The sequence below is a fragment of the Lissotriton helveticus genome, chromosome 7 (genome assembly GCF_964261635.1).
Source record: "Lissotriton helveticus chromosome 7, aLisHel1.1, whole genome shotgun sequence".
NCBI lineage: Eukaryota > Metazoa > Chordata > Amphibia > Caudata > Salamandridae > Lissotriton > Lissotriton helveticus.
In genome coordinates, this window is record NC_136068.1 from 1,610,759,347 (window position 1) to 1,610,775,969 (window position 16,623).

At 42.7% G+C, this 16,623-nt stretch overlaps 1 protein-coding gene across 2 annotated transcripts in view; it reads right to left on the reverse strand.

Annotated features, from left to right (window-relative positions):
- The window catches only part of LOC144770593 (tetraspanin-4-like), a 212,166-nt gene that overhangs the window by 27,254 nt on the left and 168,289 nt on the right, over positions 1 to 16,623 (reverse strand). For both annotated transcript variants that reach the window (XR_013598946.1, XM_078655250.1), the window contains exon 6: positions 13,447 to 13,548. Coding sequence is in view for 1 of the 2 variants with exons in the window: in XM_078655250.1 (XP_078511376.1) it covers positions 13,447 to 13,548 (102 nt within the window). In the remaining variant the exon portion in view is untranslated. The remainder of the gene's footprint in view (positions 1 to 13,446; positions 13,549 to 16,623) is intronic.

The following is a 16,623-nucleotide window of genomic DNA, read 5'->3' on the forward strand; positions in this document are numbered from 1 at the left end:
TACTTAATGTCCCACAGTGGAGCTGTCAGAGCTTGTTGTTGGGCCATGTATTATGAACATTCCTCTGATGGAAGTCCCAATTTCAGTTTTGTTTAAGATCACTTTTATTTATGGTTTCATTACAAAAAAACTTATTTTTTTAGGTTGTTTTCTATTACATTTTCCCCAATATTTCTTTATTGAACATTTTTTATATAACTGGGCTCAACATGGTCACAAATAAAATTACAATTTTACTCATTGGGTCTCGAATGAATGCATCAAGTGTTCAGTATGTCCAGACATCCAGTCCGTCATTAAATAACACTGCAGACATCTGTACAGTTTTAAAACAATAAGAGAACAGATATAACGTGGTCGTTAGAAGCAGTGTTATGCATTCACAACCACAACCCCAAATGATTATTTGTCATATGTGTCACCAAAGTCAGACCCCAAAGGTCAGGGGAAGTGGCCGTTACTTTTTTATACCTATCTGGGCCCAATATCTCTTGATATGACCTTGAAATGTATCTAGCTCGCCTGCCATGTTGGACTATATTGACCACAAGATGAAAGGAGGAAACCTCCAACTTCCCATTGAACATACGATGATCTGACAAAGATGCTTCCCTCCCTTTTACTCACTTTTTAGTCCATACTCACCAGATGTTTCCCCATTTTCGAGTGTTTATTCGCTTGCTGGTAGTAATCGGGTGGGTGTCCACTCACCTTTGGAAGTTCAAGTCCTCTACAGATGACTTTCCTCCTTTCTCCTCCTCTGCTGAGGCCTTTTTAGTTTCCTTATGGTTCTTCTCCCTCGTTACCTTTAGTATCACTATAACTCCATTTTCTTCTGTTAAGTCTCTGGATTTAATTCTTGACTTTCCTCTGAACTTCACACTACAGATCATCGCACTGGTTCTGCATTTCCAGTTCAGCTCTCACTTCTAGAGAAAATCAAGCGTCTGCTACCTCCTGCTGACTTTTCACTCCACCATCCAGACATTTCTTTTTGCAAGACTGGGTGTGGGTAATGCCATCCTTTCGAACGTTTCTCATTTAAAAACTGTACTTCGCGCCCAATCCCTGGCATCTCCAAATTTGATTAGATCACACCTATTCGCTTTTCTCTTAGCGGGTTACCTTTGCACAACAAGACAGTATCTCTAAAATCTATTGAATACATCTCAAGGCACCTTTATGATTCCTGCATGGTTTTAATGGTCTGACAAAATGTTGTTTACGTCCATTCCTGCAGACAGCTATGATTTTTTGCGTCTATTTCTTTTGGTTTGTAGCATTTTACAATTGTTCGTACAGTGCTCCATTGTCTCTTCAGTAGACAGTGTTTTATAAATTAACAAAATTTAAAAAAAATTAAAAAAATGTTATGCAAAGGCTAGCACGCCAACTACTAAAAGAAACTGAAGACATGGGAGGCAGAATGTGGATGACATTCTCCAGGGCATCTATAGGAGGAGGAGGATTACAAGCAGCGGCAGGATACCCTTCGGGGCGAGTTGTGCACTATACAAATACACATAAGGTAACATAACAATCAGACCGCTATAGACCCCGAGCTTTGATCTTCTTCATGCATTCGATAAAGAAGTCACTTAAAATGTGGGCATATGAAACGAAGTGTTTCATTATTGAAAACAAATTATCAGGTATTAAAGTGTCTAAGGGCCTCTGAGAAGAGAGCAGTAACTGGTTCTCCATAACGGTTTGTTATAGTGGGTGGGGGGGCCATGTTGTTTGCCCTGTGAATAGGCAATTTGGAATGCCAACTACTACTACTACAGAAGGCATATTGCAGATTGCGTTCCTATTCGCCAACCAGTCTGTCTACAATCTGGCTGGTTTGCAATTGGAAATAGTGCATCAGGGCCCAAGTTTCTGTTCTTTCATGAAACGTGCACACCTGAGTAACATGAAAGGTCGAACAATGCATTAGAATTAATCAAGGACTGGAGAGCTCCTTGCCATGCTATGCAAAATTGAATGCTGGAAATACATGTTACAGGTAAGTAGCAGATATTTCTCCATCACATCATATTTGACATTTTTGATTTATCGTGTTTCATACAGTATCACAGGAGCACTAGAGCCACAACTAAGGGCTATAAGTACCTAAAACTGTTTTAAAGTTTGCAAGGTATTGATGAAAGGTTATGGACACCCACAGAGGCAAAGAAAAGACTGTCAGGCCATGTATCACTTTACAGGGAAGCACAGTCCCAGAACCTGACACCAATCCTATTAACTGTCTGCAGAAATGATACTTCACCCACAAGCTCACCTTAATGATGTGCTACAGTCAGTAATCTTCCATTCTATCCTGCCTCTCGAGGACCAACACAAAACCTACATTTAGTCCTTTCCACAACACATACAAGTCACAGCTTGAATCTGCATTAAAATGCCACCCCAGAAATCTTCACTCGTGTCATCACCATGTGTCTGTACTTCTCTTTTCACCAAAACACCCCCGCGTCCTATCACTATGGTGTGTTATCAACTTGGCATTTTGCTCACTAGTTCTGAAGCAAATGCTCAGCTGCATTAATCTTAGTTGCATGTTGATGTTGCCTTGGTGCACCACCATTTCTTCCCTGTCCGGCCCCCTACTACCTGTTCCCACGCTCCTGCTCTCTTCTTTGCCCAATTCCCCTATGCAGCATTGCACCTTCCTCCGTGCTCCTTACTGGCACCTCACTCTATGCCCACGCATGCATCAAGGCCAGGTCAACATCAGACTGCACTTCAGGGTCGCCTCGACTGCACAGACCCTCCTTGTCAGACTAGAGCTGCATCTGACCCACCAATGGCATGCCTTCATGAATGGCAACCACTGAGTGAACAATATCGATGGGCAGCGGGAGAAGAGACATTTGGAGGGATTGGCACCCACTGCCACAACTGGTCACGTGTCACCATGATTCCTACTTCCTTTATTTCAAGTAAGCACAATGATGCAACATATTAGTGACGCAAAAGCATGGCAGGAGCATAAAGCATGTTGGCAATACATATGGTGCCCTTTTGTTTGTAGCAATGTTCAAAAGAATGTATGTAGTCCCTAGTGGCCAGAGTCCCTTCCCTACGACTGGGAAAATAAAGATGACCTACTCTGCTGGTGAAATGGGTGAGAGGGAATAAACACCAGCTGAATTACAAAAATAAACCTTGTGCAACCCAGAACACAAATGGAGAAACTTCCCAAAGGAATGAAGGAGGTCATTAGCGTACTAAATCATTAATGGAATTTTACAGCAAAACATTTTAAAATGGCATACAAAGTTTGTGTGAAACTAGGTACCTGGTCGACTGCCCTCTCCCAGCAGTTCTGAGAGACAAGTTCCTGCTCAGGTTTTGGAGCCAGGAGGGATTGCTGGCTCAGACAGTAAGATTACTGCTCCAATTCAATTCAATTCAATTCAATAGATCTTTATTTGGATTCATATATCGTATCCATAAAAGCACAGGTCAAATAAATCGATTATACAGAATACTGTAAAATCTATAAAATACATAGAAATACAGTGCTCAAAAAAGAAAAAGAGGATGGCGTGTGGGGATATGCACAAAAGTTAGTTATTACCATTCACTTATGGCCATATTTTGTAGACACAGACTAAAATTCATCCATCATTCATTCATAGCCCATAGTAATGCGTGCACGAGCAGCTGCTTTCAAAAAGGAGCTTACTCGAATGACCAAAGCTTCTTCTTCCAGACTAAGAATTTTAGTATAAGCTGTTTTATGGTAAATAATGACAGTTTCCTTAAAATACGGGATAAAAACAGTTTGATGTACATTTGATAAAAATAACAAAAAAATAAGAAATGTACCATGGTTTGTTTGCTATGGTTATCACATGGGCACGTCATTTGCTCGAGTTTAGTGTTATGCCCTAATGGAAAACAAAGCATGTATTTCATAGTGTCTACTCTTAACCGAAACAATAGTTCTCTTTCCCATCGGTTAATATTCTTCAGGAGATAACCTGATGGCAATTTAGGTGAAATGTTCTCTATTAACATGTACCTTGCTACTGACGGTTTGGACATCTCTTCATCCTGTCTTAACGTATTATACTTTCCATACAACATCCCCTGAAGTGATTTTTTAGTTACGCTACCCAAATCACTAGGGTTCAGAAAAAGGTGCTCGAGATTTACGCTGGACAGACTTTCTCGTACAGCCGAGAGCCATGGTATGTCCATCCTCTTATCGCAAGTGAGGTAATCAGAAATTATACTTCATGTTAGTATTGCTGAAGGGTTCTGCCACACTTTAAGCCAGATAATAGCTGGCAGGGCTCTGGTGAAATCTTCTATGTATGTCAAGTTCAACTCCCCATGACAGATATACTGTGATGCGGTGCTCGGGGCTCCTAGCAGTTTCCTGCAAAATCTATTTTCCTCAGTTTGGATACCCTTGCAACCTCAATATCCCCAAACCTCTGCCCCGTAAGTTGCAACCGGAATACATTGTAATTTGAACATTTTAGTGATAGATAATACTACCTCTACTGCTCCAATATTAGGCACCAAAACCACTAACAGAACAAAGTGAGGGTGTGCTAGCTTCTTCTCTGTATCAGTATTTGACTATACGCATGCTTTTTATAGCCCTGTACCATACAAGCCCTACAGATCATGAGAAGTTTAGGCTCTACACCACCACAGAAAGTGTCAGAGGTAGCTTAATCCAAGATGTATGACTACCATATTGTTTTTGGGACATGTCTGGCCCCATCAGCAGTAATGGAGGCAACTGATACTTAGGCAAAGTAAGCTATTGGGTACTCTGAAATCCCTATGCATGGTTACAAGAGACCAAAGTTGCACTGAAGTGATTTACAATTGCATTCAGTTCAGTTCAAAAAGCTTTATTCGAAATGTAAAAACAATTCATAAAAGCATACAGTTCAATCACAATCATTAAAATTTGTTATGAACACATTTATAAATTAAAACACTAAAAACCAAAATTTAAAGTCCATATTCACACTATTTTAGACCAAATAACCATAAGCCTTCAATAGGGGCACATAATTCGAACATAGCAAGTGCTAGGATCAATTCATCAAGGGAGCAAACATTATTCAAATATAAAGATAAATCAGCTCATCATTTTAGAGCGAGATAATAAGTCAAATTGGTTGGGCGTGGAGATGATACGGCCACTCAATACATGGCCACTCCTGGCCGTCAAAAGGTTGCTCTCTGCTTTCTGACATTTCCACGGGGTATATAATGATCTGGGGTAAAAGTCGCTTATGCTCCAAATAGATATAGGACCATCTCCTATTTGTGGCAGCCAGGATTGGAGAAATGGAACGACGTGTTTAGACCTGAATTTGACGAGTACCAAATCGCCCGCTATATCCTTAGGGAGAGGTCCTAGCCAACCCGCCCTTCTGACATTTAATATGGTGCCATCAATGTTGGGTGGTAGGGGTCTATTTTTGGTTAGCCAAAACACAACCTTGTTTCTTAGGTCCAGATGGCTTTCATGTTTCCCCTTTATAAGTTCTGGTACTCCCGAAAGGACGCACACAATAGGGGCGGCCTCTGGAGGCAGATGTAGATGATCAGATTTAAATAGCGTATTGTCATGATTAACCGCTGTTCCTTTGCGTAATGGCAATTCCTTATTTGGCCCTACTCTAGGATGAGACCTCCGTACAAATGTGGCAGGGGGATTAAAAGTTTTCACATGTGGTATTATTCGTTGGTTGCGGGTGGTATTGCTTTGTGTAGGAGTTTCAGACATTTCTATGGAGGCTGGGCGCTGTGGCTGAGTAGGAACCGCCATAGTTTTTACAAGCAATGGATTGGCCTTGATTGCTTCTTCAACACCAAAGAGCCTATCCCCTAAACTAGCCATTTTATCGATCAACGGGATATTATAGATTTAATCATATTTTCAATCGAGGCCATTAAAGAAGCGTGAGTAGGGGCAATCGGAATGGCATTGCTGGGCTTGTTGGGCTTATTGGGCGATGGGGGATTTGGGTTTAGCTTTAGATGTTTGGCCTGACTCCCCAATTGTTTGGCCCCATCTCTCTTCCTTTTAGCAATAGTGACCTGAGGGGTAATTGCAACTAGCGATTTTTCTTCCTGTCGTGGTAAAAATGAAGTATCCTGTGAACTATGGGTTAGTTGAAGATGACTGTTGGCCAGGGGACTGCTCGTTGCTGTGACGCAGATTGGGGGACTAATTTGTACATTGTCTGGGTCCACAGGAGCATACGTGGATTTGCACAATATATTTAGTTCCTCCAGTAATGATATATTTGGGGCTACATTGGCGGTCTGTAAGGGAGAGCACATAGTGGGAGGACTATCCATGGCTGGGGATCGCTCTATTCTCTCAAGTTCTCTGACAATGGGGAGCGTTACGCTCTTTATATAATAATCCATCGTTCCCCTGAACAAGTCACTCTGGGGGGAGATATTTCTGGTATCCCCCTTGCAGGTCATATCAGCATCATCTGCCCAAGGAAAACAGTTCAACAGATCCACTATGATGACAATGGAAAGGACATATGAGGAAGCGGGGATAGGCAAAGGGTATCAGTACCTTTAATACTTTTCCTTCCTCTCTTAGATCGAAGCCAAAGGGAATGGCCCCGTCCCGGCCTCCTCTGGCCTCGGATGGCCGCAGATGGCCCCGCCCTTGTCCCGGGCTTAGCCCGGCGTGACCCGCGCGCGACCTCGCGGGGCGAGGAACCAGGCGTGGTTATATGCGCCTCCTGGCGCGCGGTGAAGGGTCGTCCTGGGAAGAGGGATCCTGAGCGATGTAGTCCCCAGCGGGGCCGGCCGGGCCAAGCCCGGCCGGACACCCGCAGGTAGTCAGTGGTAGGATGCGGGAGGGGGGCGGAGCAAAGCCCAGCCGCGACGGCGGCAGCGAGGGAGTCATCAGCACACTTCTCTCCCCGAGCCACAAGTCACGAGGCTCCAAACACCGTTTCCCACCAGGCTCCCCACCAGGCGTGGTTATATGCGCCTCCTGGCGCACGGTGAAGGGTCGTCCTGGGAAGAGGGATCCTGGGCGATGTAGTACCCAGCGGGGCCGGCGGAGCCAAGCCCCGGCCGGACACCCGCAGGTAGTCAGTGGTAGGATGCGGGAGGGGGGGACGGAGCAAAGCCCAGCCGCGACGGCGGCAGCGAGGGAGTCACCAGCACACTTCTCTCCCCGAGCCCCAGCGACAGGTCACGAGGCTCCAAACAGCGTTTCCCCATTCATATTGTGACACAAGCCCCTGAGACAGCACAGAAGCATCGTCAGTGGACGGTTAGGGCTCCTCTGTACATTTTGGACCCTGAGTGAGAGCTCTCTGGGATGAAAAAAGATTCATTGCCCCAGTCGAAATAAAATGTCACTGCCAACACATACATGCCAAGTGACGTAGGGATGAGGTCCCGCTCTTTATTTGAAGCTATGGTTGTGGAACTTAAAGTCAACTAAGTTACCAATAATCGGGACCCAGAAATTGTATACAGGGTGAGATTTGAAAACGCATGTATATCTGCTTGTAATAACCCATTAATTTGTTTTTATACCAGCCTGAAGTACTACCGAAATATTTTTATTACTGTACATTAACACCCACTTTAAACACACTGCCACTTTATATTTCAGAATTGTAAATGACACATTTAGCCTGGCTGTTCGAGTAAAAGCAGCCTCATTTTAAATGTGGCACAGACAAGCGAGAAACCGCGGATTCAGTGAAGTCACCTTCGTAATGTATGTACACCACTGTCTCTTCTTTTTAAAGACATTCCCTTTCTTCCCATGAGCAAAGTATAAAAGAAAGTGAAAAAAAGCACATTTACCAATGTGTGCTCCAGTGGCTCATACAAGTCGCGTCGGTCCCTTGCATTGAAAATTCGCATGTAGACAATTCTAATGCTTGCTATACGTTGTGCCATTAAACACGTATGAGACTTCCATGGGCTCCTCTGAGTGTGTTCCCTTTCCCAGAATATAACTGAAGGGGCATGTATGGTTGATATATACACTACTCTACAAAATGTACGGAGGTCTCATTGTTCTTCAGTGGTAAATGAGATGGCATTATATAAAAGATATCGGGGAAGTCATTTACTATTTCAATAATAATCAGCTAAAGATAAAGAAACCTTTACAGCAATATAAATGCTAGAATGGGATTTCCTCTGGATTAAGACTGCATTTCTTGATTCTATAGTAATAGTGGGAGGTAAAGTTAACACTACAACTGTCTCTGAAGAATCAAAGAACTTAACATTCTTGAAGCAGTGTCTGCTGAGTTAACGATGAACGCAAAAAAGCTGTAAGGCATTAAAATGCTTGCTGTATTAGAAAGTACTTCCTTATATGGGAATTTAGTCAGAATCAACAGGCAATGGTCACATTTATTAGTGGTAAAGCAACATGTTTAATTGATGACATGTTCATATCCGTGGCTTACTGCCAACATTGTCCCACATTTAAAGTTTGGGCATTAGCGAGGAGTGGCCGTATCTCTGCTTTATGTTCTGTTTGTGCTCGCTTTACACTGCATGAGAGGTTATCAATGCAGAAATAATATGAATACAAAACACAAACACAAATGCAACCAGATTATAAATCAACGTTAGTGAGGCTGAGTCAGAAAAAATGTTGCAGGTGTATGATTAATTTGATACACAGAAGAGAAGAGAATTACTAGTGCTAGTCAAATTATGGGGCAAGGGTTGCAGCTAAGTGGTTTTGAGACGATGTAGCTGGTTTCTCAATACTTAAAAGACATATATAAAATCCAAAGATCCTAAAAGAAGTGACACACTGTTAATCACCAACGATAAATAAACTACACAATTGAGGCCAGGGATAGCAAAAGTGTTGGATGCTTGCAGACGTTCCTCTGTGAGTGCTATGGTAGTCTATGAACAGAAGTCCTAGCAGGGATTGGAAACATTGTCCCAACCTCCACTGTTAATTTTTTCTTGCCTGTCTTACACTCTCCCCAGGAATCTCACCAAACTGTCAGTCTATTGTAGATAATCCATTCTTTTTCCTCAAACTCAAGTAGCTAAATGTAGGCTCCGCTGTAAGAAGGTGCAATACAATTACCTGTAGTTGGATGGGCACTACCCCCTCAAACCAGGTTATAGGGTTACTGGCAGTTGGTGGAAAAGGGTATTAGTTGCATTCAACCAGTCGCTCATAACATGCGTTCCTGTCTTTCCTTGAGTATATGTAGTATGTGTGGCATACTGTGTTATGCCTTAAACTTGCTGTGTGAAGGACCACAATACAGTGAATAAGTATGTATTAAATGCTGGCTCCTCTGCTTGTTGCCTTCATCCTATGCGTACGTAATAACCTTCACTTTCTCTGTTCAGGGGTCCTTGCTACAAAACTTTTTGTGTTTGTTGACCTGGGGGAAGTTGCAAATCCTTTCTTGGCAAGACTGTTTTTCCTCAGGATAAATGAACCATTCACTCTTTGCTGCGCTGAGCTGTGGTGGTCTAGATTGCTAAGTAAGGAAGCATCTTAACCAGTGGTGAACAGCCTGTCCTCTCCCTGCCATTCTGGAAAGTCCAAGAAAGAACTGGACAGGAGGAATGCTTTGAATTTTCAAACAAGCTAGTACACAGGCTAGCTCCGGCATCCTGCTAGTGCCCTAAAGAATGATTTAAACTGGCTCACATAAGTCAGTAATTCATAATTCACATGCACTTCTGGAAGACACAGTGAACAAGCAGGGAGCAAGCCTATGTTAGTAGCCTGTTTCCATCAAGATCAGATCCAGGCAGGCCAAGAGACTGGAGAAGTCTTGATTTTGTTCCCAGCTGTAGGAGTGGTCTTCTGAGCCAGATATCAAAGTGAAAAAACAAGGTGATGGATGGAATGCTTAAATTAATCTCAGCCACTGGCAATCGCTCAGGCTGCATCCGAATGCATCGTTTTTTTGCCCACCATGCCACCACAGTTTGCACCCAGCCACATGCAAATCAGTCTTAAGTTCAAATGTTTTTATTGGTAGTTTCCAAAACAGAAGAAAAAACATATAGAAACATACAGTGAAACATAAGCGTCATTGATGGATACAAATAGTATGATGAAGAGTAAAATAACTGAAAGGGGGAATAATATCTGTGTGGGCAATGACAAGCATATGCAAGAAGAGAAGGGAAATTAGAACTAAGACATACCTAAAGCAATGAAATGAAAACAATATAACAACAAACATATATAATGTGTGTAGTATCTTCTTTCGGGTAGGGGACATAGGGATACAGTCTGCAAACTTCCTTGAGAGAGAATACACGGATCCATTCAGTAAGTTACAGAATAGGCCCATTGGAAAATATGAGTGGACACATGGGCTCGTAGATTATGGAGTGTGTTATGAGTTCAGGGAGGTTTATGTACGCTGAAGTAGTTATCAAGTGAAATCCACATTTGTCTATGGGGAGGGCGCCGAGGGGTGTTTTGGAGTGCGATATTATCAGCCCCTCTCAGATTAGTGACCCAATTTAACCAACATTTAAAGGAGGCTTTACGGGTGTCCTTCCAATTGCTCAGAATTATCTTCACAGCTGCGGTGAGTAGCAGGTCAACTAGGGCCCTATCACTGTCCGTGATGCAAATCAGTCTTGACCCTGGAACAGTTCAGCCCCAACTGCCAGGCCAGGTCCTCCCTGGACTGGAAACAAGCATCCTGGGACCCCTCATCAGCCAGGCTAACTTGAATCCAGGGGCACAGTGAGCATGGGACCCACGTCTGGACATACCCAGCACACTTGGGGTAGCAAATGCAAAAACAGCAACGTGATGGATGGAATGCTCTAATTAATCTTAGCCACTGGCAATCGCTAGGGCTGCTATTTTGCCAACCATGCCAGCCCAGTTTGGATTTAACCCATATTTCACCGAGATCTGTGACTGGGGGTGAATGTTTGATTCGTTCAGCATTCCGTCCATCATCTGTTCTTTTTGCAGATATCAAAGTGAGACACAATGGTCCATCGTTCTATGTGCAAAATCCCACATGTTCCTATGGTATTATTTTGCTGGCAACTACTCAGTTTTCAAGTCATAGCATCGCCAGCTTAGCAAATATTTTGACAGTGTTATCTAGGAGTGAATTTTACTCCATAGGATTGCAAGATCATTTCAATTACCTCTTGTTTAAATGACCTCGATCACTGCACCTTTCCAAGGGCATTTATGACTGTGATGTAATACTCTAGAAGTAGTACTTTGAGCACTCTTAAATGCCTTTATGAATTGGGCATAAAACGTCTAAAATGGTATTATTCAAATAAAATTAAAAAGAATAGCGCCCTCTTTGTACTTTTACTAATAGGGAGTTGGACAATTCAGATTCACACAAACATTTGATGTGAAGTATTACTTCTGTTGTAATACTTCACCTCAAATGTATACTCTTGATCAGGGAACCAACTTCCAAATATTTCCCAGGGAACTGAGGTATAAGGCATGACCTTCAACCTCGTAACACCTGACGGAAGTGAGATCGCCAGAAGTGCTGTCACAGGAAGCTATGTGGCCAGGAGAAGCTACTGGATAGTCTCATCTTAAGAATGCTGTGTATTTAAATAGTGGGAGTGATACCAAGCACAGGCTAAAGCCAAATTTTGTTTCAAGAGTGATAACGAATTGGTTAAATGACAGAGGCTGCATGCTTGTCCCCTCGCAAAACCTCAACACTGCTTTGAACCTCTATTATTTAGTTATCCAACCTGTCAAGTGTAGATTAGATAACTACATCAGTATCCGTCTATGATAAAATATGTTTACCAGGATCTCCGTGAACCCGCTACACACACAGACTACGGGGGAGAGGCTAGAGAGTTTGGGTAAACTTGGACCCGGATTCAGGAATCTAATACCAATGCTGTAATGCGCTGCGTACACATTATAGGTGTAAAGTCAAAGTGTCTGGAATTGTTTGGCGCCATAATCGGGTAATCCACGAGGTCTCGCCCCAATACGAGAGACACTACAGATGGGAAGTCGGAACAGTATGATGCATATAACAAACATTGCTGTATAGTGTATACCGAGTCTAACCTGTAAGGCCTCTGAAAGCTTCGCGGTATATTGTAAGCTGTAAAATTGATGCGTGTGTAAATCGATATACATGACTTGTATCACTCTAACCTGTGTGTTTTCTGAAACGATAAAATTCAATTAAGAAAATTTAAACAAAAAAAAAGTTGTTTTATACTGTGATAGGGTGGAATTGTGATTTATATATGACTTACCGCATCGAAGTTTTTGTGCAGAGAACTTTAATATACAGCCCTGAGGAAGTCATGATTATGACGAAACATGTGTTGAATATTATGGAATGCAATAAAGCACTCCCAAAGAGCAAGACTGAAAAACATCAACCGAAAACTGAATTCTTACCAATATTGTTGTATATAAAATTGTGTGTGCCATATGGGTGTACATATGTTTACCACTAACATGTTTGTAAACTCTTTTGGGGAAGTTATGAATGCCCATTGGGGGCATGTAGTTCCATGTCTTATGAGCAACTCCAGGTTTTTCCCCAAAAGTAAAGGCAGTGGGGCCCAGTGACAAGAGGAGAGCTATGCATTCCAATTATGGCTCTATTTTACTACCCAAACAGGGGCATGGAAGCATTTTTTCCTCACTTGCATTAGGGCCTATAACATCTTTGCTACGCCACTGATTGGAGAACCCTTTCTACAAAATAGTCAATGGTCTGAAATAAACAAAGAGAATGCACAGCTCTTTGTAAAATGTCAAACTAAATGTATCAATAATGAATAAGTAAATGCACACCTCCCATCGAGAGCCGAGACACTGCATGCAAATGCCCGTACTTGAAAAGTATAAAACATGAACAAGGAGGAATGCATTTGAATGAATTGAATATGTCAAGGTCTGTGTAGCACTAGTCCATATTTCTACATATGTAATATAGTTTACTCTGCACTTACTAGCAATACGGAACTGTCAATATCTCTTACTAGCTAAAAGTACATGGGAATACCAACTAAAGGACATGTTGAAGCGAGCAATACATCATACTGGATATGTAGAAACTAGAAATACGTGTTACCAGTCACTTAAATACTCACTTTGCTTTGTAAAGTGGACACCACTCAAACATCTCACTACATATCTCTTTCATTACTATCAGATATGACTAATATTTTTGGTTGGAGGTGCTTAAAACACTACTTTGCATGAATTTTCTGCAAACATCCTAAATGGAGGGTCCTAATACCTCTGTAAAGGGTTTATGAAATCACAACGGTTCTTGGTTAGTTTTATATACCAATATGCTTTCAAAACCATGAGCCAGAAATTAGAACAATACCTCATTTGGGGGGCAGGATTGCAAGGGGGTGGTGCACAGAAGCAAAGGAGACACTGCAGGGAAGAAAGAATTGGATAAAGGCATCTCCGCCCACCTTAATCTGCACCATATCCCAGGCGTTGGTAAATCCCAGGTTCCCATCTGTACCATACAGAGCTAGAGATTTCTTCAGATCGTCTTCTGCATACCTGTTAAACTGTGAGAAAAGAAATAGATCATGTATCTTTAACTACAGTCCTCGTGCATTGGTATGTTTCATGGACTTACATGCTTGAATCATTCCCCATCGACAAGAAGGGAGTCGAAGGTCCCACCTCAACGACAGGAACGATTCAAGCGTGTGAATCCATGAAAGATTCAATACTGGGGAAATGGGGGCTCTTACTACTATATCCAGAATGGGCAATACTAAACTATATTCAACTAAAACTCAACCATATCCTGAGAAACAGCGGTCCCTGTTATGCAGATGACGGTGGATCTAGGCTAGCCCCGATGGTAATCCTGGTGGTGGAACACAGATTTACTAACGCCCCTCTAACTTGAACTTCAGCTTCCCTGCAAAAAAATATTCCTGTAGTAAGATCTACTCACAGCTCTGCTAATGCACCATGGGGCTGCTATAAAGCAGCCCTGCAATTTTCAGCGTGAGAGACCACTCACACCTCTGCCAATGCAGCTCAACCCTGCCTGCCACCCTTACTTTTAGAGTACTGAGATTCAGACATTACCCACAAGTACCTCCAGACCCATCGCCTTTGGTCTCCTACCTGTGTTTTAGGAGCTTGGAAGAGATCTTTCTGACACATTAGTTGGAATGTAAACTCTCATACGTACCCCTGTTGCTTTGTCTGTTGCCTCTCAACAGAGGCATCACTGCGACTCTGATGCTCTGACATCCGAAGATATGTTAGAGCAAGAAGCGTCTACCTGCTGGCACATCTAGGCCCACAAAGATTGTGCCTAATGGGAAAACTGGCCCTGATGAAAACCAAAAACAGCTCTCATAGGATACCTCCATCCTGACCTGTAGCACCGCCTTCTGGTCCAGTACTGGGACCCATACACAGCTCTGCCTCTTATCTCCATGATGACCTGTTACTGCCTGATGCTTAATTATTAGACTCTCATACAGCCTTGCCAGCAGACCTCAGCCTCTTCTATTTCAGTACCTGGACATGGACACAGGTCTGACAATGACCCTTAACCCTGACGTTACACCCCGCTATTCAATAACTGAGACGCCCAGTCCTGTGAGGAGCTCTGCCATAGGATCCCTTCCTTTGCAGAGGGTCCTAATCCACTGTGAATGAGCATCCTAAATCTACGCTTAAATGTTTGTGTTTTTTACATTCTATCTTTCGTTACCATCTACCTTCCTTTGCCTCCATTTTGTTGTCTTTAGTAATAGAAGTGGTTGTGCATAACCTGTAGCCATAATGCAATAGTGTTTGTTTGTAATTGTGAAAGTAAGTGATTGAATATCAGAGTGTTTTATGTGTATGTGACGTTGTGTAGGGAGATGTTTCAAATTCCATCTTCTTTCAGAGAGCGGATCCCTTTGATTTAGCCGCAAGATACTGTTCCCTTCGCAGTCTGGATTTCTATCTGTCCTAAAAGCCTTTTTTTCTTCAAGCCCATCTCCACTGGGACTATATTAATGCACAGTGTGTTACCTTACTGGTCTGACAAAGCTGGTATTATTACTGATGGAAAAGGCAGCCGGGTATCTGAAGGATTGCTCTGCCCAGCCTACTCACTACTCTTATGAAATATTGCCCACCTCAGATGGCCAGCTCCCACTTGACCATAAAGTTAAACATTCATGCAAGGGGAATGAGAAGCAATATGTATAAACAGTAAATTACAAGGTCTATGTTTTGAAAAATGAGTCCACGTTGCTGTTTGTAGTCTTGGTGTCTCGTTATTACAGAAATGCTTGGTTTTCATAGATGCACAGCCAACGCGTTTCGCCCAGACATGGGCTTCTTCAGGGCGATATAAGAGTGCTGTACTCTCTCCAGGGGAATAACATAAGATCCGCAAATGTTCTGGTCCGTGTCAGGACGTAGAATATGGAGAAGTTACCTTACCTAGGCTGCTTATTATTTCAGGTGCTCTGTAGCAAAATAAGCCCTCCGTTCAACTTTGAACAAAAGGCAGCAAAGTTTACTCAGAGAAAATGTTCAAAACAAGGTGAAAGCTGAAGAGCAACTGGGCTTCAGTCACACTGCAAAGGGGTGAGCGCAACTTTGCGTAAATTTTGCTGCCTTTGTTCAAAGTTGAACGGAGGGCTTAATTTGCTACCGAGCACCTGAAATAATGAGCACTGCCGGCATCAAAGACATTCCTTGCCTCTGACACAGACCATCGCTGCAGAGACAGAGAATTATGGTCGCTGACTTTATGGACCATTAGTTACCTTTTCACTATAAGTTAACTTCTCCTTATTCTATGTCCTGACACGGACCAGAAAATTTGCGGATCTTATGTTATTCCCCTGGCGAGAGTACAGCACCCTTATATCGCCCTGAAGAAGCCCATGTCCGGGCGAAATGCGTTGGCAGTGACTCTATGAAAACCAAAAATGTCTGTAATAAAGAGACACCAAGACTAGAAACAGCAACGCGGACTCGTTTTTCAAAAAATAGAACTTGTAATTTACTGTTTATACATGTTGCCTCTCATACCCCTTGCATGAAAGCTGGTATTATGCCTGCCTTTGAAAGAGAGCTGCGTCCATCACTTGTTTTCTCAGTATGACGGGTCATGTGTGATGGACATACTCAGACGTGGGTTTTGTGTTCACTATGACACAGAACTCAAGCTCGGCCTCACTGAGGAGGCACCACAAGTATAAAACTAGTCTATCTACAGGGGACCTAGCCTGTGAATTCCTGACCTACCATTTTGTTGTTTTCCTAAGTGTGATGGGTACACCCAGACATGAGCCTGTGCTCAGTATGTCAAAGGACTCAAGATGCACTTCACTGAGGAGCTACAACAGGACCAGAACTCCTATAGACTTGTTTTCCTGTCTACAGAAGATCTGGGCTAGCAGTTCGAGCTGATCAATTCTTACTGGGCGAGGATCATGCCAGATGTGCATTTGGCTAGAGTCTGTCTGGAATGACATATGGGCACAAAACAACAGACTGTGATTCAGCTCCAAATAACTACTAGTGGCTGAGAATAATTTAATATTACATCCAGTATCTTTTTATTTCTCTAAATGCCTGGGACGAGAGCATCACAGATGTAGCAGAGCGTC